This window comes from Lepisosteus oculatus, chromosome 7, assembly GCF_040954835.1.
Source record: "Lepisosteus oculatus isolate fLepOcu1 chromosome 7, fLepOcu1.hap2, whole genome shotgun sequence".
Lineage (NCBI taxonomy): Eukaryota > Metazoa > Chordata > Actinopteri > Semionotiformes > Lepisosteidae > Lepisosteus > Lepisosteus oculatus.
In genome coordinates this window covers 30,263,953-30,290,971 of record NC_090702.1, presented here as the reverse complement: position 1 = coordinate 30,290,971, position 27,019 = coordinate 30,263,953, and the positions used below count along the sequence as shown (strand labels likewise).

Here is a 27,019-nt window from a genome sequence, read left to right as displayed (position 1 = left end):
GGTCAATACTGGGAGGAGAGGCCTCCTCTCCTTCTCTAATTAGTATTGTTGCACAAGCAGGGGACATTGTTCCCTCTGAACCTGATTCAAAGTCTTAGTAGGATGACCAGGAATGCTTTTAAGTGATAGATGAAGTATATCGTCTCCTATTTGTAAAGCAACTAACTTCTAATAAAAAAATCTCTTTTTCCCCAAGCTTTGGTGTTGTGTTTGGATATGTCACACGTTTATTTTGAACATTTGTTTCAAAGCATGTACTGTATCCTTCCAATGGATTCAAATGCGACTCCTGAACAGGATTCCATATGCTGATAGAGAGAGGTTGTGATAAAGAAATGCATCAACTTTACACTCAATTCTTCTGCCGTGGACTTCTCAGCATGGCGCACTGCTGATCTGCTTCCTTCCTTTGCTTCTTGGCAGTGGATGTTTTCAGAAGCTATTATTTGTAGAATAGTTGGCATCACAAGTAGACGCTTTTGAGAAATATATGAAGGGATCAACAAGCACAATTTTGTATGCTTCAAGAAAGAAATTGAAATAACAGTAAAATGCGCGAGCTGAAGATAGTGGTCAGGATGCACATGAACAGTTATTCTGATGCTTCTGATCTACATTTCTGCAGGCACTTCTGCTACCATGTTGGGGCCTCTTGAAACAGGATGGAGTACTGTCTCATTTACCTTCTATCTCTGCCACTTGAAAATTGCAGGTTTGATCTCTGTCTGTCTCTGATAATGGCACTTGTCTGCTACCTGCTTTAGAATCTTTTTTGAGTTCTAATGGACATATGTATTTCTTTGTGGAATTGAAATTTTCTGCAGGCTATAACCCTGCCACAAATCATCCAGATGGTTGTGTCAGATTGCAGGTCATCTTTCTGGGCACATTGTTTGACTATTCTGTGAATGACTGGATCAGCTCTTAAGAACAGGCAGCTGTGGCAATACCTGGGTTTTGGCCAAAGGTTTAGACTTTCTTACATACAGTATATAAAGTATGTTTAATCTTAAAGGGACAATTTATATTATCTGTATTTTCTTAACATTTTTGTTGTTGGATAAACTATAGCTGTTTTGTGTTATGTGTAAATTGTAAATTTTCATATCACTATTTTGTTTTCTGAACAAATGTAGAAGCCTACAATCTATACTCAACATCAAAATAATAACAAGTGTGCTGAGGATGTACTGTACTTTAATGAATATACATGACATTGGTTCTTTATGCTGATTAACATTTGCCATGAATAGGTCTGATAAAGAGGCGGTCTATTGTGAAAGTTACATACTAGTGGTTTGTGTGGTCAACCCTGAAAGTAATTCAATCTGTAAAGCGTGGTTTGCTACAGGTTGCAGATTCTGTCCTAATCCTCTTGTAGTGCCTGGACAGGGGGACCCATGGCATAATACAGCCTTTAGTTTAGATTTTTGCTTTTTTTTTGGTAAATCAAGCCATAGTGAATTTCTGTGTTTCACTTTACTGATTTTCACCTGGCATTGCGTTTAACAACAGGTAAAATCACCTCACTCTCTCACTAATAAAGTGATTTAGAACTTATGTAATGGTCAGGTACTTGAGTGTGTCACATTCTAGTTATGAATGAGCAATTAATTAAAATGATGATTAAATATTTAATTAATACATTAAAAAGAGCAATACATTAAGTGGATGCTCAGTATTCAATTCAATAAGTTGTTTTCATTTTCATTCTATTTTAAGACCTAACCAGAAACTAGAAATATGAAAAGAGTAAGAATATATGTACAGGTACATCCATCCATTTCCTAATCCCTTCATCCAATTTTGGGTCACAGAGAAGCCAGAGCCTATACTCATAGGATAGGTAGGATATTCGCCAGTACATCCCAGGGCACAGAGACACACACAGTCATACCAGGATCAGTTTTTCCCAGAAGCTAATTAACGTACTAGTATGTTTTTGGAATGTTGGAGGAAATTGGAGCACCTGGAGGAAATCCACATGTACATACGAAGAACACTCAATGTACTCAATGTAGATAGCACCTCAGGTCCAGAACTGAACCCAGGGCCCCCAGCGATGCTGACCTCTGTGCCACTGAGCTGCTCAATATTTACATATGAAATGTATGGAGGATTCAAGAACTTAAATGAGATCACAGATGATATATAAAGTGTTATGAAACAGTTCTTTTCTGCACAGTGCCAAAAATATTAAACAACAGTGCATGAAGTCTGTAGGACTACTTTCTAGGAATGTGAGAGTAATGATTACTTCTTGCTTATGGGAACATCTATTCCAACAAATTTCTTAGAAAAAAGCCCTGTGAAGATTGCCTTCTGCATAGATAAAAACAGGTATTCTGGGTGTAGCAGAGCAGCACTACACTTGTTTTCACACCAATTTTCTCTAGGGAGAAGATGTAGTGATGGAGTGGAAAACTGCAAAGATAGGATGAACAGATGGCAGTACAGTTGAATAAAAAGTGCCTGTTCCATTTAAAAAAAATATTTATTGAAAGTAATGTAAATGACTTAGCTTAATTACTTACATAGAATACTTAGACTGCTTATTTAGAATATGTGATTTTGACATTAGATAGTGACATTGTGACGAGAAATATTGAATATACTCATTTTTTTATTACTTTATCTATACAGAAGGTTAAAGTCATGCAGAACGTCTTGTGTAATGATCTGTACTGTATATCACCTGACCTGAAAATGACCTGAACAAATATACCCTGACCATATATAGTTATACAAAATATTTTTTCCCACTGAGACCAGGAACAAATTCTGTTCAAGTACGTCTCTAACTCAGCACCACGAAGACTAATGTCTTGAAACGACTTATACTTCTGTAGAGGTAATGTAATACTTCACATTCTATTGTACTGCAATTTCTCTGTACGTATTTTCAAGAAGTCTTAAAACATAAGGTGCTCTGTTAAAAAGTGAGTATATTTTAAAAGCAGGCCAAAAGTACCATTTTAAATGATTAGCAACTCTTCTCTGCTCACATTTAACTGCAGATCGAATTCCCATAATAACATACTGTTCTTTTCATCACTCTATCCCCCAACTCATGATCTATTTTAAATCACTCCATTGCCAGCTCCTGTTAGCCACATAGGTGTTCTTTCTCCTCACTTTTGCACTCTCATCCTTCTCTATAGCACCCCTGTGGTGGTATCAAGTAAGTACGCAAAATCTGGACGGCACTATTATTAACTACCTTCTGCCACCTTCTTGAGACCCATCTGTTCAGATTGCACCCATAGATCCTCCAAAATGTTTTCTATTTTTGTATAGTTTTGCTTATTGTATAAATTAATGCATTATTTTATTGACACGCCATTCTACAGTTTTGCATCTTTGTATACCTTTAACAAGATAAAGGTGTCAGCTATATTAATGACCTCTAACATAGGGGCTGGGTGGGTAACTGCCTCAAACTTAAAAAGGCTATTAGTATTGGATCCCTTAAGCTGCATTATTCATAAAAGTAACTGGACACATGACTTGCTCTCATCACACACGCATTCAGTTAATTGTCCACTCAGAGAGTACAGTATCCTCCGTCTACAAAACATTGACATCTTTTCGTGGAAATTCAACTATAGGTTCTATAAAAAGACAATGAATTTATTAACTGGCTTGGATGTCTGTTAATTGTAGGTCAGGGAAAATAAAATACTGCAATTTTACTCACATTCATGAGTAAGAAAATAGCTAAATTAATTTGACCTTGCATTTTTCTTTGACTTTGCAAACATTGTGTGCTGCTCCCGTGCACGTAGTACACACATTTACAAGTCATTCCTAATTCCATTCAGGCTTATATGCGAGTTAAGTGGTAACAGAAACTCAACAGCAACTTAAAATACATCTACATGCAAGAAACACAGATTCTTTTGGCAGTCTGTCTCCTCACAAAAAAATTGAGTATAGCAGCAGGTAAGTAATCACATAAGTAAACCTCTAAAGAGCTGTAATGTAACAAAAGAGCTACAGAGAGAAAAAAAAAACAGATTGTGTATTTTACATTATGGATTTGTAGCCACATTTAAAAAAAGTCAGTGTGTACATTCACTATAGAGCTTGTGAAATCTACGCCATATAGAGTTATGTAGCTAACAAAAGTATTCCTCAGCTCAAAACAGATTTAAAAGATCTTAATTACACAGACATGTTTTTAAAACAAAATGTTGCTAAAAACTACATTTAGTTGACATCATGTAGACAGATTCTGTTTACAACTTAAATTTACAGATTGCGAAGCATTCACAAAAAAAAATGAGGATCTAATTTTCAACACGACTTCTACAATTTAACAACATATATAGAAAATAAAACTTGTATTACCCTTATTACAACCATAGACACTTATTTAGGAATAAACCATTCACTGGGAAAATAAGTCTAAACAGTGATGGTAGTGCTCTGAATTGTTATATCCTGCAGGCCAGGATAATGAGCACAAGAGACATCAATCAAACTGTAACATGGAACTGATAAAAAGATGATAAAAGAGCACCTTTACCTCAGGAAGACTTTATGTATAGGACGTTATACAGGAAGGAAGTGTATCAGCAATTTATTTTGTAAAATGATAAACCACATTATACTGTTTGTTTCATGGTCAGGTATTGTTAAACAATTATAGTTTGGCTTTGAATTTAACTTTATACAAAGCATTTTGAATTTACAGATGTTCTAAAAATAAGCCCATATTTTTCCAGTAAGCATTGAAAACAGTATTCAACGACATTTTTTAAATAAAGTGATTCTACCACTATATTCCAGGAGATTATACTTTATGTAAATATCTGTAAAAACATTTTTGCAAAAATATGGTTAAAACATTTATTCTAAAACACACTGGAAAATGGATTCTATGTCCTTTATGATCATTGAAATAATGTGGTTAAAAGTTTGTGTTCCACACCACTTCTTGTAATACATCAAAGCTTGGAAGTGCTGATTTACACAGGTTTCAATCTTTACTTTTTATATAATAAATGATATAATACATAGATACTGTACAATGAAAGCTGTAATATTATATTAGGCTGATATACAAGCAAGATGCAGCCTTTATTTAGATAAGATAAGACACCCTGAATGGGAAGCCAGTCCATTGCAGAAAATGGGGGACAATTTAGAAATGCCAGATCTCATGTCTTTGGACAGCAGGAGTAAACTGGAGCACCAACCAAAACCCACATGGCCACAACAGAACACAAACTCCTCGCAGGAAGGGCCCCAGGCTTCGAACAGAACCACCAATTGAACCCAGCATAAGGCTAACAACCTTATGAAAAAATAAATAATACTTGTTATGAGTAATCTTGATAAAAAATGCTTAGTATTGCCATACTTATATCTACAAATGTTGGAGAACACAAAAATAATGAATTAAGAGACATATTTTTAATGTTAATTACTTAACTGAACTATCTGGAAAGATGTGAAATCACCTCCTTTTTACATATGTATTATCTGTAAAACCTATAGGACCCTGGCCCTTGAGAACTGCAGTTACCTATTCCTGCGGAAGTGATTGATTCTTGCTTCATACTTAGACAGACAAAAAATAGAAGCATCAAGTAAACCGTGACAAATAGGGTTTAAGAAATAAGGTGTAACATGATTATTTTATTCCTAATATGTGAAAATGCAATATAATACATTGTGTAGATTGTTCTGAAATAAAAGTTTTATCTCCATTGCAGTTAAGAAATACATTACTTTAAACTTTTATGTTTTTTGTTCCAACCTGAGCAATTAATGACACAAGCTAATAATTCTTATATACATATATAAATGATTTCTTAAGGTATTTTACACTTGACTGTTTGGAATCTTCACTTCATAAAATATATTGTTACCTTTTAAACACCACAGAGTCTGCTTTAAAACACCTACACAGTATTACAGTAATGAAGCTAATTTTATCATTAGAAAAACTATGTAGCTGAAAGGTGGGGTGGAATAAAAACAGAAAACAAAAGTCCCTCTAGGAACCAAGAGCTAGACCCCCCCATTCTAATGTGTTGTAAAAGTTTCCTGTTTCGAGGAATTCACAGATCTCAGTCACTCAGCTCTTCTTCATCACTGAAATATGCACTCTTTTTAATCCTTGGTCGCCTCAGCTCCTCAGAGGTGGAAGCTTGGTTAGCATTCTCTATATTCTGCCTCCGTCTGATTTCCTCTTCCTCAAGTCTTGCTTGCTGCAAACAAAGATATCGGTAATACATTATTTCTATGATAGATTTCTTAAAACCAAACTTTATAACTGAATAAGATACAAATAATTCACATTTAAAACCATTAACAAAATGACTTAGTGCACACAGAGATGCTATTTGTATAGTGATGCCTGCCACTATTTTTACTAGAGGTTCAGAACTGTTTCACACATCAAAATACCTAAGGACGGTGTCATTCTTTAAATGTTCAGCTGTTTTTACATGCACTATTTTTTTAAGATTAAACAAAAGCTTGTTGAGTATAACAAAACTCCCATAACATATGGTGAATATGATTATGTTCTACTAGCACAGGTAACATCTTTTAAATATCTTTTCAAAAGTGTAGGAATTCACTTCCTACATTCTGTAGGAAAAAAAATTCAGAACATGAAAGAAAACGAACCACAAGTGTATGGAAAAAAATATTGTGTATTGATGCATTCTTATAATACCTTAAGGATCTATATTGTTCCACAACTTACCTGAAAAGCAATTGCTTGGCTGAGACTGTCAAGGGCAGGGTCTTCTCCTTCATCTTCACTTTCTTCTTCCTCACTGAACAATTTGCCAATAAATTACAGAATCATTATGTAAATGTCTTTTGCTTAATGTTTTGGTTCTTAATCTGCTGTAAATGTGTAAAGATTTTTCTGCTTCTAATTTTAAACTTTCACATGACTATTTGAAAAGATTCTTCAAGTATGAAGGGGAGAAAATTATCACAGACAGAGAACATTATGCTGCATAATTACTATACACATTTCAGTACCCAGTGTTTCAGCACATTTTCAATTTTGAGAAAGTTATTTAGGGTACCTATATTAAAAAGTTAGGCTGGTAATTGAACAGGCTGACTGAAAATGTATTCAGTATGCAATCTGCAATTGAGTTCCACAAAATTTAAGTGTGTGGATTAACAAAACCCCAAGAAAACTGCTACATCAGCTTTCAGACTGATTTTAAGATCCTCTTTTTCAGAAGTGCAAAAATGAAGTAAATTATGTATACAATATATATTTTAAAATACATGACTGTGAGCTTTGGGATGTTTGCCATTACCAGTAGCCACAGGCTCAAATTACTGTACACTGCATTTTATATCTAAGGAGAGTGCTACATCAGCTTTGAAACTGATTTTTAGTTCCTCTTTTCCATAAATACAAAAAGAAGAAAATGATATACAATCCCTTCCAAAAGCATCTACTTCCCATCCCCATTTTTCTGAATTACCAATGATTTATACACAATTTCTGAAACCTAAATTTGTTTGGAAGCACAACGTTACACTGAATGCCCTCTGTCTGTGTGCAACAACAGTCATTTACGCAATTTCGGAATAATTATGTCGGTCTCTACAAGATCCTCAGTCTAATAGTATATTAAAGCAAAGAATCAAACTTTAAAAGAGCTTTCAAAACAACTAAAAAAAATAAAATGATGGAAAAACAAAGATCAAGAGAAGGCTTTAAAAAAATCAAAGGAACTAAATATGATGTTGCATGATGATGTCAATCTATAAGAAGAGATTCAAGTGAAGCTTGAGTGAGTCAAAAATGGTGGTGACAGTATTATGTTGTGGGGATGCTTCTAACAAAAAGAGACTGGAAATCTTGTGCAAATAGGAAAATGGAGGAAATTACAGGCAAATCACAAAGAAAAGTGAATAAAAGAAGAAAGTGAATTCTTAAAGAAAATATTATTGAGTCTCAGTCAAAGTTCTGTCCTGAATGTGATAGAAAATGTTTCAAGACTCAAGAATTGCTGTCCATCAGTGATGCCCAATTAACCTTATAGCTTGAACTAGTTACAGTACAGTAAGTATGTAAGGCTTATGCACAAAGACAGCTATAATTGCTGCCAAAGGTGCCTTAACCAGGTATTGATTCAGGGGAGTAAAATCAATATATTTTTGTTTTTGCCGACATTTAATTTCTTTAACCTAAGAATTCAATTTGAGAGTTCAAGTAAAATATTCACTTTAAATATGTCTACAACTTTTGCAATTAAACAATAGGGGCATCATTACAAGGGGGTGAATACGTTTGCTAGGCGCTGTATATAGTCGCTGTATATGTTAAAATACAAGACTGTGAGCCTAGTGACTTCCATGCTATCAGCTGCCATGAAAAAAACAGTTTTAAACTGTATTACAATGTTTGTTTAGGACATGACAACTGTTTGTTCTTGGAAAAGAAACAGATTAGTCAATGGAAGTACTCATAGGAGAAAACTTTCCTAAAACACACAGTACAGTAGGGTTACATAATTTATTTGAGAATGCAACACCCTCTTACCTTTGGAGAACTACAAACACTTCAGAACACTACTTCATACTGTGTGATCTGTTGTTCTAATCCTCTGACAAGCTCATGTGAACGTCTTTGAAGGAATTCTACCACCCACGTTCATTTTATAGCTACAAAAATGAAGTACCCCAACTCAATTTTCAATATTCAGGTAATCAGGATCAAGTTGCTTCAATATTCTCCAGAAAATAGAATAAAGTAATAAAGGTTCAAACAAATGTTGAAACCATCTTATTAACACTAATGATAAGCACTGACAGCACTTTACTTACATTTCTTCGGGTTCTGCTACTTTCTTTTTCTTCTTCTTTTCTTTCTTCTTAGGAGGTTCCCTTTCGCCGAGCATGTTTTTGGGGCATGCATAACTTAAGTGACCTGAGTCCTAAAATGAAAAAGGGGAAATTGTGACGTCTTTAAATAACATTGAGAAATCTAAATCACAAAACTGCCTTTGTTTCTTTGGTGTAAGCAACATGCTTTGAATTTAACATTAATTACGCAGCTGTGAGTATGGTAGGAGACTTAAATTTCTAAGAAAAGTTTGAGCCAGATAAGATATAAATTTTAACTTACACCACATTCGTAGCACTTCGTCTTGTCTGTATAGTTGCGTCTTCTGATAAATTCGGGAGCTCGCCCATTGTCAATAGCAATACTGGCCTTCACTGTTCTGCCAAACAACTGTGTAGACAAAAAATATTTCATATTTTTCATATATTGATTAGACAAGGCACACCTGACATAGACATTAGCACTTCTTATTGCTTACTTGCTTATTGTTGAGGGCTCTGGCACAGTTCTGTGCCGATTCCTTATCCAAGAAAAGCACAAAAGCCACACCTTTGCTTTTTCTTGTCACTTTATCCTTCACTATTGTCACCCTGAAAATTTAGAATTGCAGAGACAGAATTACAACTCCAGACAAAAGTTCCTCCATAAAGAAGTACTTCCTTGTTCTCTTTTTCCAGATAACAAATGTTAAAAAAGTAGCCTACATTTTCCCCAGATGTTTAATTATTAACAAAATGGAGGATAATTGTAATAATCCACCTTAGTAATATAGTATATTACTCTCAGGTTTTCTCCCTTCTGGGTGGGAATCAGACCTAAAAGATCTAATTAAGTTAGTAGTAAACAGCCAATATAAACAATAGGAAAAACAATTATATTAAATTCACATTTACAAATTTTAACTGAGTTTTAAGTTACTTACTTGACAACTTTTCCATATTTAGTAAAAATCTGAAAGCAAATAACACAAAATTAAAAATAAAATCAGTTTAACTGTCACTCATTTCACATTAAAATATATTCCAGTGTTGTTCAGGTGAAAGTTTAATTCTACTGTTTTGGGGTATTATTCTTAATATCTTAGCATTGCCAGTTTTTATAACAATAAAACCAAGGAGTGTAAACAGTCTAGCATACAAGCCACCTCAAAACCTGAAAGATCGTCAGTGTATCAACACCAAAATAGGAATGATGATCCCAGCCAGGATTCAAGATATTAAATTCTAAACATATTGTTATACATTGAGAGTAGGTTTTAAGACTTCTACAAGTAGAGCAATACAGTAATCAATGTGTAATATTAAATGCTTTATTATTCAGTACACAGCAACAGTAATAAGGAACAAGGAATCAACATTCTACACTGCTTCTCCGTTGAAAGGAAGAAAAAGAATATTTTGGTAGTGGAGTCTTCTTCAGGTGGAAGGAACCTGATCTTTGCATCTAATTTGCTGATGAGGCTCCCCACTCTACCTTACAATAATAATTATTAATTGCACTTTTATAGTACCATTAACCCTAAAAGATCCCAAAGTGTTAATATATAGGAGGATACACCATCTTCCACCTCTGAAATGTAATTGCCCATTATCCACGGCAGCCACTTTAATGAAGGAAGATTTATACAGTAGGTAGGTACAGTCATTCAAACGGGTTAAATGATCAAGTCGTGAGGAACAGATCAGGATTAAGTCAAGAAGTGAGAGATCATGTAACCAAATGAGTTAAGGAGGGAATTTAGGTAAATCAGATTTTGCAAAACCCAAGTGGGATTTAGCCAAGGCACTGGGATTGATAGCTCTACTCTTAGTAAGTAGTCAGTACCTCAGTTTATCATTTAGTCTGAAGGACAGTCCCTCTTACAACATAGTGGCCCTTGTCCCCATACAGGAGGATTGAACTGGACATTGTGGTCTGGAGGGGAAGGGTGACACCCACTGGTGCACCAAGAGCACTTACAACAGTAATCTGGCTTTCCTTACAGGTCTTCCATCCCAGTACTAAACAAACTCTGCCAAGCTAAACATCTGAGATTTGAGTTGAGACTAGGTTAGAAGTGGTCCGTTTCCAAGCACAGCACACATCCTTGCAATATTTCCAAGACAGAAGATGAGACCTTCAATATTCTGTACATGAAGTTCAAAAGTCAATTGATGATAACACAATCATGCCAAAATGTTCCTTTTGGAATTATATTTGAGAATAGTACCAGCAACTCACAAGGTTACACCATTGGTTTTGAGTAAGTGATGAGATACCCAATAATGTAACTTCAATCTTCTCACAATTAAATGACAAAATGTTTTTTGACATCCAAGCTTTTAAGTCAGAAATGCAGAAAGTACTGACATATTTACTTTATTTACCTTTCCACCTGAACAAGAACTTCCAACATAGTCACTGGGGACACGTGGGCTAGAAGGCACAGCCTTTAAAATGTGAATTTGATTCAAGATCCTGTCTTCTTCACCACTAAATTCCACTTTGGGTTTACACAATCTGGCATCCCCAAAATCCTGCCCTTAATTAAATAAATCAAGAACTCTCTGTCTGATATGCTGTGGACTATTAGTGCAAAATGGCTGTAACATGTTAATCAGGCTGTAACATGTTAATCTGATGTTTATGTGGTACTTTAAGTCAGATATGTAAGCCCTTATCTGTGGCACTTTGGGATCCTCAGGGATAAGCAGTTTGTAGTACTCATTATTAATATCATATTAAATGGGCTCTTAAAATGTAATAAAGAAAATGTCTTACCAAATCTACATCTTGACAACAGGAAAACATAATATTTATAACTGAATAAGATGTCCACTTGATTTTTAAACTTTTCAAGATCAAGTTTAAAACTTTTTTTTCATTGGCAAACACAAAAATACATATATAATTCTGTGCAGCATACGATTTTAGGCATTCCGTTTTACCTTATGCAAGTCGTTATTAGTCAAAGAAAATGGCAAATTCGACACATAGACTGTACTTTTACTTGGTGCCAATCCACCGCTCATGTCTTCAGTTTGTTTCTACGCATATCCCAGTGCTGCAAAACACAACACAATTTTTGTGAATACACATTAGCACGAAAAAGTGCACAACTAAAATATCATAGCTATACGGAAAACACAGATAGAATATATACTACATCTACTCAAGCATCCATTTGTTAAATACTTTTATTAAAAACATAAATTACGCATCATTTGAGTATCAAAGAAGAAATCAATAATTTAATTAAGCAACTAAATAGTATAGCTTTAGTTTAAGGCAAAAGAGTTACCATGACTGGAATCTATAATCCTATTAAAGAATAGCTGTATTTAATGCTTTCATTCCAGTTTTAAAGGTACGTGTTTTGTCTCGATGATGAATCAAACGTATTGACCAACATAATTATATAAACAAACTGTAAGGACTGAAACATGAATCAAACACTAACATATACAACTGCTGTTGCCTCTGCGAATATTAGAATGGTAATTAGATATAACAAAAACGTATATAAACTCTTTCTTATATTAAACAACACTATAATATCATAAAACATAAACAAAACCTACATGCTGCAACATATAATTTCTTCCGCGTGCAGAACCAAATCGCAATACTATACCAATCTAATATAAAGAGCTAGATTAAATGGCGCACAAAGATGATGTCACCAGGATACTTTGATTGACGTGTTGAACATCGAATTACAGTTGTAAATTTTAAAAGCATCCTGTTCCGTTAGCCAATCACTATCGCTCGGTGGAAGCAGGACGTGACGACAATCTAAGGCCAATTCGCGTGGATGCTGCGAGGGTAAACAATTTATATGATTTAGAGCAGTGCGAGATAGTGTTTTATGTTGTTGTCATTGAATTGCAGGTGATTGCAAAAATATAGTATAAACGTTAAATGAAACTGGTAAGTAGGTTGTTTTATATTTATTTATGAATTAGTTTTGTATATGAACAGCGAAATGTTTTGTAGAGATAAAGTCAATATAGATTATCGGTCTTGTTGAAAGAAACTGAAGACACTGCTTTATCCTCTCTTAATAGCAAATATGCTTAACCGAATGTAGGAAGCTCACCACAGTTAAATTAAAAACGGTGTTTCGTGGTTTCCCGATTGCAGATTTTTTGGGTCACCTGGTAATGTGTTCATCACAATTTATTTGTGTCCGTCTTTTTCTTTTGCATATATTCGCCCTCCTTTGACCTCATTATTCAACGTTAAATTAATTAATTCCTCACACTTACATGGCGGTTTTCTGGACACTCCACTCCACGGGCTTTACAGGCGCTGCAATATGCAGCATCTGCCTGGATTCTTTACAAACTTGCAATCTGCCAGCTAGTGCACAGAAAACGCGTCCACTTGGCAACTGTAGTATTACAGACTGTTATGAAGCCACTGAAAACATGCAAATCTTGTGTACTGAAGAACAACTTTAAATTCTGCGCTATCACTGCCGGCTGGAGCTCGTGGCGACAAACATTAAAAATCTTTCGTCACCGTTCATAAAAAGTCGATGTCTCGATTGGGCTTGCAGTCTGGTGTAGGTTCCTCCTCCAGTCTTAGGTGAATATACTTGGTGTCACCCTTCAAATCTGCAGGGGAAAGTGGCTGTGAACCGTGGCATTACCACAACTAGATAGTTAATTAATTTTGCCAGTTTTATGTTTGTGTAAGTCTGTGCTATATAGTCCTATCATCTACAAACGTTAGACTCACCCAAGAGAAAAATAAAAATGTTTATTAAATGTTGTCTTTTGCTACCCTGTTACACGGTTAGGATACCGAACAAAAAAAAAAAAACCCAAACAACTTTCTGAAGACGCTGCATGTGTTAGCAGTCCTGAAGAGTCTCTTTGATCAGGGAACCTCCCCACCCCTTACTATAAAATGTTGTTATATTTATCACATTTATAATGGGGATACAGATTTAACTATTAGCTGCCCTTAAGAAGTTGTATAGCTGTTACAATGCAAGTAAAATAATGGTCAATTTTGTACTTGAGTACAGTGCAGTAGTTGAAATTCAGAAATGGTGGTGACCTATAGTACAACTAACCAGAGCTGAAAAACCTTTTTTTTAATTATCATCTGTAAAACAGGGATATAACTATACATTTTTTTGTACCTTTATCAAAAGTAAAAACTCCAGCTTCCCCACAAATGTGACTTGGATAAAGCAGTAAAAAGATGGATGAAATCTTAGTAACTGAGAGACACATTAGTTTAATATTTTGACATGACAAGATATCTCTTTTATTCAGAGGTGCCTGTGTGCTTTTTATTAATTTATTACAATAATTTTCTTCTCGCAGATCTTGAGTTTTAAGGAGGGGAACCTAGCTGAAAATTTCAGTTCCTGTATCCCATAACAGTGAGTCACATTTGTTCTTTTTGTGTGTGTCATTTTTAGATTGTCCTTTTGAAGATGTAGTCTTTGCAGTTATAGAATACTATAGCAACATGTTTTTCAACTTTTCATCTCATGTATTAAGTTGTGCAATCTGCAGTCATTGAGAGTATAAATTAAGAAATTTTAAAATATTTATTTTGAATCATTTACAATAAGTACAATACAATCATTCTGGGCCAAAGTGCAGCACTCAACATCAACATTTTTTCACTTAAACATTTAACTGCTGCAGTTTCAAAATGAAAACCAAAGAGGCTTTGTGTACTTAAAGCATGTGCTAAATGATTGCCAATTTGTCAGTCTTTCATGTGAAATATCCAAAATGTGTATGTGATTAAATTAATGTGCACTTAAAAAACAACCTTAAAGACTTTAATTTGTTAATGTTAATAAAAGTATAATCACATTATGAAAAATATAATAATTCACACCTCAAAAATGCAGTAAAAGCAAGAAAATGTTGCTTAATCGAGATGTATTGAACTGAAAGCCAGAAGGTATTTAATTACAAATTCACTCAGGCCTTTCAGCCATGAAAATCAGACTAAATTGGTTTGATTGTTAATGGATCAATTAGTTCTTCTTTTGGATTTTATGGTCAGTGTTTGAAGCATACATTTTTAAAAAGGAATGGATGGTCCAGTTTCTCTTCACATGCTTCAGTTTTAGTGTGGTGAAAGTAGTTTTAAAAAATCCCCACAAAGTTTCCTGAGTTTCTTTGTGTCTATGAAGTCAATAAAGCAAAAGACACACAATTAGATAATACTTTATTAATCCCGTAGGGAAATTAATGGGAAATTACCTTGATATTTCAAGAATACTCAGGACCTCGGTTTTATGCCTCACCTGAAAGACAGCGCCTTTTTATAACCGTGTCCCTGTCACTATACTAGGGCATTCGGACCCCACAGGCCGCAGGGTGAGCGCCCCCTACTGGCCCCACTAACAGCACTTCCAGCAGCAACCTTAGGTTTTCCCGGGAGGTCTCCCATCCAGGTGCTGACCAGGCTCACACCTGCTGAGCTTCAGTGGGCTGTCAGTTGTGAGTTGCAGCGTGATATGGCTGCTGGCCATATTATGTAACAGGTGTTTATCTCATCACACAGAATAGGAAGTTCCTCCATTTGTGCTTTTCAATTGTTGGGGAACTTGAAAGATGATTTTATGCTCTTATAATGAATACATCCTTGCAACATGACTTCAGTGGAAATAATATTTTGGGGGTTGAGCAAATGCATCCCAGCATTATGCTAGACAAAAATAAATGTGTTAAAATGTCAGTACACTTAAAGAGGTAAATGTGCAAGTGGTATTTTCTGGTATTTGGGACTATTTCATTGTTTCCTTTGGATATATCCTACCAATTATGGATCTAACAGGGTTAAAGTAATGTCTTTCCAGTTGCTATTACCCTTATTTACATTATTTCTAATGGGTAAAATTCCCCACTGTACATAGTTTTGTTGTAAATCCAGACTTTTTTTTTTTGCTTGGCTTGGCTGGACTGCTGTAACACATCAATTTCCCTTCGGGATCAATAAAGTCTTATCTATCTTTGCAGTGCACGTCACATGACTTACTGTGGGGACTCTATAAATTATACATATAGTAATGTGGAGAATAATTTCCTTAGCAAAAAGCAAAGGAATTTTGCAATATTTTAGAGGGAGGGTTTCATAGAGTTATTTGACAGCACTTCACCACATATTATATAAAGTTGCTGTTTACCTTCTCCATCTGCAATATTGTATTCAAGAAACAGGCACTTAATGTTCTACATTATTTTTAGATCTTTCCATCACGATCTGTCTCTTCATATTAACTGCATCTTTCTGAATCCAGTTTTCTGTTTCTTAAGATCTCAGACCTTTGTGGATTTAGTATGAAATGTAAACTTTTGACTAAATGTGATTATCTACCTGGAAATCGGGATTAAAAAAACAAGATGGGTATGTTTAAGTGTTTTGACCTGATTGCCTGTATAAAAAGTGTGTTGAACACGTAAACTGTATTTATAAAATGAATAATTAAAGAGGCTTAATTTTATTTATCTAATTTTATTGATTAGCTCTTCAGTTGTGCAGATTAACTTATTCAACAGTTATTTTCTGATCAAAATGTAAAGCACGCCAAACAGGATAACTACCATTACAGGCTGAAAAACACTTCTGTAGGTTGTTGGTGGCAAGACATTTATCTTGTGTGGGAGCTGACAGCTTTGCTTGCCATTATGACTTTTGTCACAGTGGAATGGAAAGAAAATCTAACTGATTATTCTGATACCTCTGGTTGTTAAAACATTTATGCTGTATATGTGAAATTTCCATTTCCATTTATGATTTGTGTGGTTTACAAATTGTGATCCATACAATTAATGGTCAAAAGGCATTTAATGGATGGATACTACAGTATATTAGCAGTTTTCTAGCTATTACTGGTTCTTGTTTCTAGTAGTATTTAATGTTTAAAAATAGATTTATGCTCAGTACAATATGCTGCATTTTTTCCTTCATGTGGCCCACTACTAAGTTGGAAACCTTGAAAGTGCTGTTTGCAAAATAGATACTTTGGTCATGATTAGTTTTTTGCTCTTTACAAATCACTCAGGAGTGACATCAATTGTTGTTGCACCCTTGGGAAAATAATTATTGGTTTAGAAGAGTGGCCTGTTTTGTGCAGTGAGAGTTTTAATAGTGTAGGCAGTTTTCTAACAGTTATGTGCAGGGATGTATAGACTATAAGGCACTCTCTTGGGAATGTTGGAATAGGAATGCTTGTGGTAAACTCCCCTAGGAGAAAACAACTCCAGTTACAGCCACTTTATGATGGATTAAACCCAGAGATGCATTAGGTATATTGTAACAAGCTACCTTTGCAACAGTTAGAATATTGAGAGAAAACTAGAACAGCATGTACTAGTTAATGCATACTGCCCCACTAAAACTGTTAAGAAATATTATTTGTATGCTTTAGTAGCAGTTTTTGTTGTCACACTGTAAGGGGAAAATAATTGTCCACTTTTGAAATGTGTGATACCATTTGGTCGTGTGGAGCTTTGAATTCTAACAGTAAGTTGATGGGACTGGATGGTTTAACCAGTAGAGTTCTCTTTTTATAGTGTACGTTGAATCCAAATGAACCTTGAATTTAGGCTGTGTAATTGTCAGCTATTGGGTGAGAGTGTAATTCAATTGGTCTAATGTTGTTAAACTTAGATGGAGTCTGTGAATCCACAAGCTTACCCAGACAGTACCATGTGGAATTCATTTGGGATGGTCCTTTTATCCCAGCAAGCGTTAGTCTCATTTTTAAGAGTTTTGGTGTTTCCTAAACATTTTGTGAGGATGGCAGTGATTTACATAAGCATAAAATAATACAAAATTTAATCAAAAAAGAGAGAGACTTTCTTTTTCCAAGCTTTAAAGAAATGATACAAATCTTTCGCAAGGAAAAAACTGGCAAAGATAAAAAATTGCGAGAAATATTTACAAGATATTTGTGAATTTGTAGTCATCTGCCAAAGGTTGGAATCACAGACGACAGTCAGTGATGTGTGTGCCCTAAACATTTTGTTAATAATATACTGTATAATAAAGAATTATATGCAAAACAGATAATTGTAGAATGTTCATAATCATTATCTTCCACAGAGCAAGCCTGGGAGTAGCCATCTGTTATTTAGCTTACACTTGTGCTTTAATGAAGATGTTATTGCATGCACAATCCATATTAAAGAGAAGGTAATTGATAAAAGATTTACTACTGCAGTCTTCTCCCTTGGGGAAAAATTGAACAGTTTGAACAGTGAAAACATTTACTATAAAAAATAACTGGGTTTTGGTCTAATGAAATGATGCTGTTTAAGCCAGACACTCTGTGCTTGATTTGTGAACCTCTCACTTTTAAACTGGGACCTCTTAGCACCACAGCTCCTTGTGACATAAAAAAATTAACATGCTCATTTAAAAAATCCTTATCAATAGGCTTAAACTCTAAAATATAAACATGCATCATCATGATTGGCTGCACTGCTGATGCACTGCAGACTCTTCCTATGTTTTAACATTGCACTATGACTTTTTCTGCTCCTGATGCATAAAAGCAACAAAAGGCTTTCTTATAAAAGCTGTAGCACATGCTATAACCAAGACTTACTAAAACCACATCTAATATTTTGGGAAAGAAGAAAGGAACAGTCTAGTGTCGATTTATAAATGATCAATCTGAACAAACATCCATTGTAGTCAGACTTTTTCACACAGTTTTGCTGTGAGCACAAAGTTGAGATTGACGTGGGATAGATTTTACATTGTGATGGTGCATGCTCAAAAAGCAAATCATTTGCTCAGAAATGATAAGAAAAATGTTGAGACAATATGCTCCTAAAATCTGACCAATGCTAGATAACACTAGTAGTTTAAAGAACAAAAGTGCCTTTATTGTGTTATACATCTACTCATGCCTTTTTTACACCAAAAATTAGTTTACATTATGGTTGAACATGTAACAATTTAACTGCACTGAGTCACGTTACATATACAAAAAAGGCTAGTGGGAGATCATAGTCATATTTTGAAACCTTACCAGAGTAGAAGATCTTAAAAAATGGATTCTAGCATATAATAATAATAATAATAATAATAATAAATTGCTTACACTTATATATCACTGGACACTCCACTCAAAGCGCTTTACAGGTAATGGGGACTCCCCTCCACCACCATCAATGTGCAGCCCCGCTAGCCATAGTGTGCCGGAATGCTCAGCACACATCAGCTATCAGTGGGGAGGAGAACAGAATGATGAAGCTAATTGATAGATAGGGATTATTAGGAGGCCATGATTGGTAAAGGCCTGGAGGAAATTTGGCCAGGATGCTGCGGTTACATCCCTACTATTTTCAAGAAACACCCTGGGGTTTTTAATGGCTGTGGAGAGTAAGGATCGTAGATGGGGATCATTAGGAGGCCATGAATAATAATAGCCAATTGGAAATTTGAAATTACGAATAATTTTTTTTTTTGTTAGCAGGTTATTGAATGTGGTTGTTAGTGAATGCGTTGTATATCAAAATAATGTACTTTAATCACAATTACATTCTGTGGTACCTGTGTTGTCTTGTGGTTTAAAAATCGAGCACTTCAGACACTAGTCGACATTTCCATGTATATTAGGATTATAAAGCATTTCAAGGTTATAGTAAAATACAGTAGATATGTTTGATTACATAACTCTAAATAACTCTAAATATAAAAGAGGAGTAGAAAAGATGCATTATTTTAATGGTAAGATAGTCAGTGGAGACACATTGGATCTCTTTATACTTTAGCTGGGAGTAAATTTGTGGTTCAATCTTTGGAAATGTAGTTATGTAGAAAGAATACATACCAGAAGAGGGGAATATCAGGACACCAATTCTATCATTGGCTATTTTTACATTGCTCCTTCCTTACAACATTTTATCAGTATGGTAATTGCTCATTTCTTAAAAAAAACAATAGTGTTTAACGTTATCTTGCACAACTTATTTTTAGGATACTCTAAAGAGCATCCAGGGTCTTTTGATTGAAATCCAAGAGTTTTATAGTAAGGTGTCTACTAGCCTCCATTAGAAACCCTTTTAACTGCAAGACAATCAACAGGAGAAGTAACAGAAAAACTCCAGCTTTCACAATGATTATCATGAAAATTGCAAGCTGTTTTGTAGCAGGTCTGCAAACTAGTCATAGGTCAATTCACTGTGAAACTCACAGGCTAGTAGCGTGTGAAGCTACTGCTGGAAGCAGTATAAGCCATACATCTGTGATGCATACTTTGCTCCAGATTCCAATTGCTTTCTAGATTCTGTCTCGAAGCTCTTAGATGCTTCATATGATCGCAGCCATCCCACATATGTTCAGTTGAGCTTAAGTCATCCTTGATATAAATGTCACATTCTCATCCTGCAAGAATGTCACTGTTACACAAGTCGCATGAGGTCTTGTGTTGCCCTGCTAAAATTTTGTCATGTTTGGATGAGCTCTCAGAAAGAACAGTAAGTAAAATGATTTTGACTTAGGGCATCAATCACACTTAAACCTCCCCTTTAATCTTCACAGGATGTCATGGTGTCCTTGGTCGCCAGGGTAGATGTAAATGTAGCTTTGAGATAGTTTTGGCTTCTGATATCTTTTTTAGTCTTTTAAAGGGACAAAGATGAAAAGGTCAGTGTAATGGCCACGGGGAGAGGTAAAATGCTCAACTATTGTCTTGGAGGTCTCTTAAAACATTGCAGCTCTGACATAATCCCAGAAGCTGCTGGCAAGTTTTACCATCTTAAAATTTTTGTATTTTATGTCCTGTGCTGGTATATCATTATTTTTAAATGGTCTCTCTGATTTCTTACCATGCTTTTTTTTGTAGTGGCATACAGAAGAGAGAGAGGAGACTTGAGGAGCGAGTATGACAGAGCCCAAAGAGACCGCTATATACATGGGAAAATGGTGGGTATTTTCTCCAGGTTGGCATTCCCCTTTATCACTAGTTAAATGAATGAGTTCAGAAAGTTTTTTGTTGGTCACGTTAACGTTTTTTCTATTGCTGCAGTACAGGTGAAACCCTGTATATGTGTGTTTATTGCATTACTGTTAAGACTGTAAGCCACATAGTGTTTATAATCTTTGTTCCATTAAACTGTAGACAATTATATATGTAGACTTTCCGAACAAATGCTGTTCTTCAAAAAACAAGTAATGTGTCTTTTTGTGATTTATTTGAACATATTTAATATTGCTTTCGGCAAAGGGGGTTATTTTAACTTGCTAGTATCTGTTCATATCTGTTTTCTCCATTCATTGGAGGTTTCATTCACACCTCTCTACACCTATTCTGACTTCACACCACTGGATTGGCCTCTCTTTCTGTCCCCTGCTCCCGCCTCTCACTTCCAGCCTTTGTTCTCCTGCTACATTACCTTTGCTTACTGCCTTGTCTTTTTCACACCTGAAGAAGGCTCCACGGCCTAAACGTTGTGTTTTCTTTCTTCTTTTTTTTCAGCATGGAATACACCTATTACTTGTTCCTTTGCAGCCTACGCATGCTGACACAGCTACCCACCTGATCTGTTCATATATTATAAATGAAAATCAGTGTTTCTCCCAGCTGAAATATATACAATTTTTATGTTTGACAGTGTGATTACAATTACACAGAAGTATAGCCTAAATAATATTATGTAAGGGTTTCATTTGTATATGACATTACATTTATATATATATATTACATCAGGCATTTATATTAAACTATATCCATGTGGCATAGTGGTTAGCAGTGCTGCCTTGCAGCACTTTGGTCTTGGGTTCTGGTTTAGACCTGGGTTGAAGCAGTACTTATGTGTTGTTTGTATGTCCACCTTATGTTCGTGTGAGTCTCTTCTGGAGCTCTCATTTTCTCACACAGTCTAAAGACATACTGCCAGATTAGTTGGCTTCTGGGAAAGCTGGCCCAAGTGTAAGTGTGTGCATGACTATGTGTATCCTGTGATTGACTGATGTCAATTGACTGAGGCTCCAGTTCCACCGCGACCCTGAATTGAGTAAGCAGTTTTGGATGGACTCTTAATAGTTGAGAGCAATATTGGTTTCATATTTTGATGTCTCAACATTTCTTTATTTGCCTCCACTGCTGGCCCAGGGGCAATTTTCTTTTTTGAGAGTGCCCCCCCCCTCAGCCATTGCTGGTTGTCAACATCCTCACAAATGGCCATGACATTCTCCTCTAGAATCGTCTGATGCAATCCAGAATTCATGGTTGTGTCAATGATGGCAAAACCGATCATGTCCTGATCATTGGTGGTGGTGGAGGGGAGTCCCCATTACCTGTAAAGCGCGTTGAGTGGAGTGTCTAATCCGTCACACTCCCACCACCATGCTTGACAGCTGGGATGTTGCGGTTTCTTCTGTTTGAAAGCAGTGTTTATTTTTTACCAAATATAATGTTTCTCATTAAGGCCGAAGAATTCTACCTTTGACTTGTTTGTGCAGAGAAAGATCATCTTTGTGTTCTGGCTAACATCAGAGGGGCAGTAATATTCTTTTTGGAGAGCTGTGATGTCGTCCTTGCTATTCTTTCAAGAATGGAGGTCTTGTTCAATCATTTTGTTATAATTGAGTAATAAACTGTCGCATTAGGCAAGGCAGGGGTGGCCTGCAGTTCCTTGGCTGTTACTCTGGGATTCTTTGTGACTTCCCTTCTGTTCTTTTCTTGGAGTGCCCCAAATTCTTAGAAATGTTTTTGTAACCTTTCTGGACTGATGGTCATTATGTAACTCTTTTCTGACATCCTCTGTGATTTTCTTTGATCTTATCCTGACTTGTTTCCACACACCTGTATGGTGATAGCCCAACTCACAACGTTAATGATTTTTATGTATGGTGGGGCTGTAATTGAGGTTCACTTACTTTTTCACATTGCTTGTATCTTAATAACTCATTGTTTAATTTGTACGTCACTTTGTTTCAAGAGACATGGAATTCCTTATTGGACATTTACATGTCTTGATTCAAAATCATCCTATCTATCATGGTGAAATTATAAAATTGAAGACTGAACATCTTATGGTTTTGGAGAAACAAAAACTTCCATCTCTAGTGGTGGTTGTCTGTAATGCTAAACAGTATCTCCCAACGACATAATGCAAAACAGTTCCATTTATTTTTGAATAATGTGCTCCACCTTTCAAGTGTCACACATCAAAGGGTTTTTCTATAATCAAATAATTCTTCCCACCATTATTTCCCATTACAAAATAGTTTTTGAAATAGTGCTGTGGGGCTGTTTTTATAGGTGATAAATGTCTAAGAGAAACAATGGTAAAATGATTGAGCACTTTACCTTATGTATTTTTCTATGAGTGCAGTCTCTTAGTATCTGACCATCACTGATGCTTTCCTATGAGTCCCCGTTTATCCAGTCAGCTTCCACTGTACAGTCTGAGCACTACAATAATACCAATTAATTTAGTCTGCCAGCAGCGCTATCATTTTCACAGCAGAGGTGCTGCATAATTATGCTCGCTATGATTAAGGCTTCCATTATTTGCGATGGGCTGTATTACTCAGTCATCCATGCTATTCTTTGGTTAATGCATCTGATCTTGAATGACATGACCAGAAATTCAAGGACAGCCAAGAGTGCTACAGCTGGTGATCCTGTAAAGCGGTTTTCCTGAGGGAGTGATGCATGCAGCAAATAGAAACGAGAGATCAGAATGAAAAGCTTCTAGCACAGCAGCATGGTCTGTTGTTCAGGCAGCATAGAGCATACAAAACTGAAGACGTTTAGTTCTTGCTTGAGTGCTGATGCTCCACAGTATGAAGAAATGTCTTCTAAGCTTGATACAGGGTTCACAGAAAGTGTTCATTCTGCCTTAAACCTAGCAAATTCTGGTTTTACTGTTGTGGGTAAAACTACCCTGAATTTTGAGTAAACTGAAATTTGTGATTTAAGCTTTCCTAAGCAGTATCTCAGATTTTTATTTAAGGTACAGTAAGCTATTGCTCAACCATTATAACTTCTCAAAGAACAGATAATTATGTCTCTGCTTTTAAGAAGTGCTAACTTATTTTATGAAAATAAAAAAAAAAGTTTGTGAGAATGAATAAAGTTACATCTGTTATTATTTATAAATGTTTTGTGTGTTATTCTGGACTTCCATTATAGGAATCATTGATTATGCTTTCATTGTGGTAGTCCCTAGTGTAAATGACCAGTTCCATGAACGCTGGAGCCTCACCAAACAAAGTCACTTTAAAATGCAAATCTTATAAAAGCATAGCACCACCCTTCTACCAATACACATAAGATTTGTCTTGTGTTACACAGTTATAAAGTTTTTCTTTATATTAGAGCAGGGTGTTTGTATTTCATTGGCATTTGACCTCAATTTGCATGCCTGACTCTATATGTGGTATAAGGTTCTGTTCTTTATTTGTTGTAGGGACCGTATCAAGGGGTAAACTTTGCTCCAAGGAAGACCTTTTTTGAAAGACCAGGTGAAGGCTTCAGTCGAGAATTTGATTACGCAGATCCTCGGATTTATCATGATGAAGGCCCCCGAAATTATCATGCTGAAGTGCCAAGAAACTATTATGCTGACAGCATCAACTTTGGAAATGAACGTAGAAATGGACCTCTGTTACGCAGGGTATGTATCTCCTTGCACTAATAGTATTACACACAGCAAAGAGGCTGCTGTTTATACAACTGTTGAAGTCGGTTTCAGATCTATGATCCTTAGTGACAGAAAATGACATTAACAGGTGATGCAAGACAATACTTCTACTGTTCATTCAGTTTGGCGGGGAAGAAATTGATGGAAAGACAAAGTGCTATATTAAATAGTTTTGGAATAGGTGGGGAAGAAGTGTTACTATAAGGACTTAAGATAATCATCTCAAGGACGTCATGGTAATATACAATTTTTACTGAGGGAAATGAGGGATGTTATTTATAAACCACTTGCAAAATGGTTTCAACAGGCACTCAAGTAAGGGGTTATACCTCTTGCCTGGAAAACGTCTAATGTAGCATTCATCCACAGAAAAGATAACAAACTCAATCCAAGTAATTATAGACCAATAAGTCTTCCTTCTGTTACATATAAGGTTATGGAGACCAAAACTGAACTAAAACAGCATTTATACTCGTAGGAATCTACAGGATAGTCACCATAGACTTAGAAAAGGTAGGTGGTGAAGTGATGATAATGGATATAGAGTGTATGTGATGATATATGATTGAATTTACAGAAGGCTTTTAATAAAGGTACAAATAAAATATTATTTTAATATTGATGGCAGTATTAATCTATGGTAATGTGCGTTTAGACTGAGAGTGGTTAATGGTTAATGGATAGAAAACAGTACAGATAAGGGCTGAATGCTTAAATAGGGTGACAATTAATAGACTACCAGAGAAATCTGTCAATACTGGGAGATCTTGTATTAATTAAAAGAAGCCATTATATCAACTTCATTAACATGGCTGTGCAGTTTTGTTAAAAGTTTGTTTGAAATCTAATTTATTTTTTTATATATGCTTTTTTACCTTGAAATTACTCTATTAAAATGACTTGTAGATGGTTTTGAAAGCTGATGGGCAGCATCTGTAAAGCAGAAGAAAATCAGTTGCACCAAGCTCAGGAAAGTTAGATGATAAAATCTTATTATTTGTGCTCATTAAAAATGTTTATTGATGTTTCAGCTTTGTTAGCCACATTGTTCCCTTTCTTCATTACACATATAATACTTTCTTTCAGAAGCTTCTTTACATACTATAAAATACAATTTTGTATTATGCACCATAACAAAGGTATTCTTGATAGACTTTTGGGTGCTGATTTGAAAAAAGATAATGCTAAACTGAAGAAAAGAGGAGAGCAAAAAGTTTTCTTTATTCACAAAATTAGGAATCTGTTTCATCCAAGTACATTTAGGAACTCATCCATCTCCTCATTATCCAGGTTATTTTAATGAAGCACAAGAAGCTTTTATTCATCTTGGTTGATTGCATTCTTTCAGGAGGAGTCTATTCATGAACAAGGTACAATCTTTTTACTTTTAGTGTTACATCTGCAGCAGAGCAGCTTTTGAAAGCTCAGAATTGGGGTTTGTGCACTGCATAATTTCTTTCACCTGAAACGTTTTTCAGTTATCAAACAAAACAAGACAGCCGTTGAGGCTGGTTTGGCAGGTGATGGTCAAGGAGTACATCTGAGTGTAATGGAAGCTTTATAGAAAATGTTAGCTTTCATTCCAATGACCAAGACCACACATTCTGTGTGGATAAGTGAACAGTTTAGTTGGACATTTCAGTGTCAAGTGAATGACAGAGGATTGCAGGTGAAATGCCAGCTGTAGTTTAGCTTTTTATTCATTTGTGCATAAATTGGGATTATATTCCTAGTACAGAGATATTCATGTTTAAATGTTTTACAGCATAAGAAAACGTGCTTGTATTCTATATCCCACTGAAAAGTGTTATTAAGCTGAGCATGTCTTCAACAGTGTTTTTATGAAAAGAACAACCACCATTTAATTGCCTAAAGTATTTCTATCCTGGAATGACCAGAGGAAAAATGAAATAATCCTATTAAGTTTATGAAGAATTCTTTCCAAGTGATAAAGAAGAACTTATGCTGTGTTCCTAAATTTAAGTAAGCTGTCTGCTGATCTACAGACAGTCAAACTTTAAATATTTGCTGAATGCTAGAGTATGAACTTTGTCTTTTGCATAAACTTGGCAAAAATATATAGATACTTCAAATTGCAGTTGGTCAACATAAAACATTGTGTTTGTGCAGGACTACGAATGGACAAAATAGCTGCTATTCCCAGAAGAGACTTTGAACATGACGATTGAAACTTTACTTTTCATTCACCCCTCTTAAATTTGACATTACTTAAATAATTGGTGTTTATTTGTAAACCTGAGACAACTTTTCTCCCCTAACTGACATGTTTACTCTATGAGAACTGAATGTCATAAAAGAAAATTGGTATACAGATACTTTGTGAGTATTAAACATTTTTGTAGTATTAGCATGGCATGCAAATGAAGAGAGTTTTACTAGAGGATGGGCAATACAATGATTTGAGATCACTTTGGCAAGTTTGTTCTAGTTCTTTTGTTTTAAGCCAAAATATTTTCATATGTAATGAAAACAACAAAAAAACAATAGAAAGGTAACACAAAAAGTCACGTTTGTAAGGTTTTAAGACCTTATAAAA

The 27,019-nt window shown here is 35.3% G+C and overlaps 2 protein-coding genes across 6 annotated transcripts in view; one reads left to right on the top strand and one right to left on the bottom strand.

Moving 5' to 3' along the window:
- Window positions 1-4,566: 4,566 nt before the first annotated feature.
- On the bottom strand, window positions 4,567-12,492 carry zcrb1 (zinc finger CCHC-type and RNA binding motif 1). The gene is made up of 8 exons (XM_015338945.1): window positions 12,397-12,492; window positions 11,764-11,879; window positions 9,759-9,787; window positions 9,315-9,426; window positions 9,119-9,226; window positions 8,818-8,927; window positions 6,722-6,794; window positions 4,567-6,218 (listed from the first exon to the last, which is right to left on the bottom strand). Exons 2-8 carry the CDS (start codon window positions 11,845-11,847, stop codon window positions 6,078-6,080), a joined length of 657 nt encoding a protein of 218 aa, XP_015194431.1. The 5' UTR covers window positions 11,848-11,879; window positions 12,397-12,492; the 3' UTR covers window positions 4,567-6,077.
- Window positions 12,493-12,582: 90 nt separating this feature from the next.
- The window catches only part of pphln1 (periphilin 1), a 93,629-nt gene continuing 79,192 nt past the window's right edge, over window positions 12,583-27,019 (top strand). For 4 of the 5 annotated variants that reach the window (XM_069192371.1, XM_015338996.2, XM_015338995.2 and 1 more), the window contains exons 1-4: window positions 12,600-12,745; window positions 14,155-14,213; window positions 20,655-20,734; window positions 24,229-24,435. In XM_069192371.1, coding sequence (XP_069048472.1) covers window position 14,213; window positions 20,655-20,734; window positions 24,229-24,435 — 288 coding nt within the window. In that variant the 5' untranslated portion in view covers window positions 12,600-12,745; window positions 14,155-14,212. Of the gene's footprint in view, window positions 12,746-14,154; window positions 14,214-20,654; window positions 20,735-24,228; window positions 24,436-27,019 lie in introns of all 5 variants that reach the window. The other variant, XM_015338994.2, reaches the window with a different exon arrangement.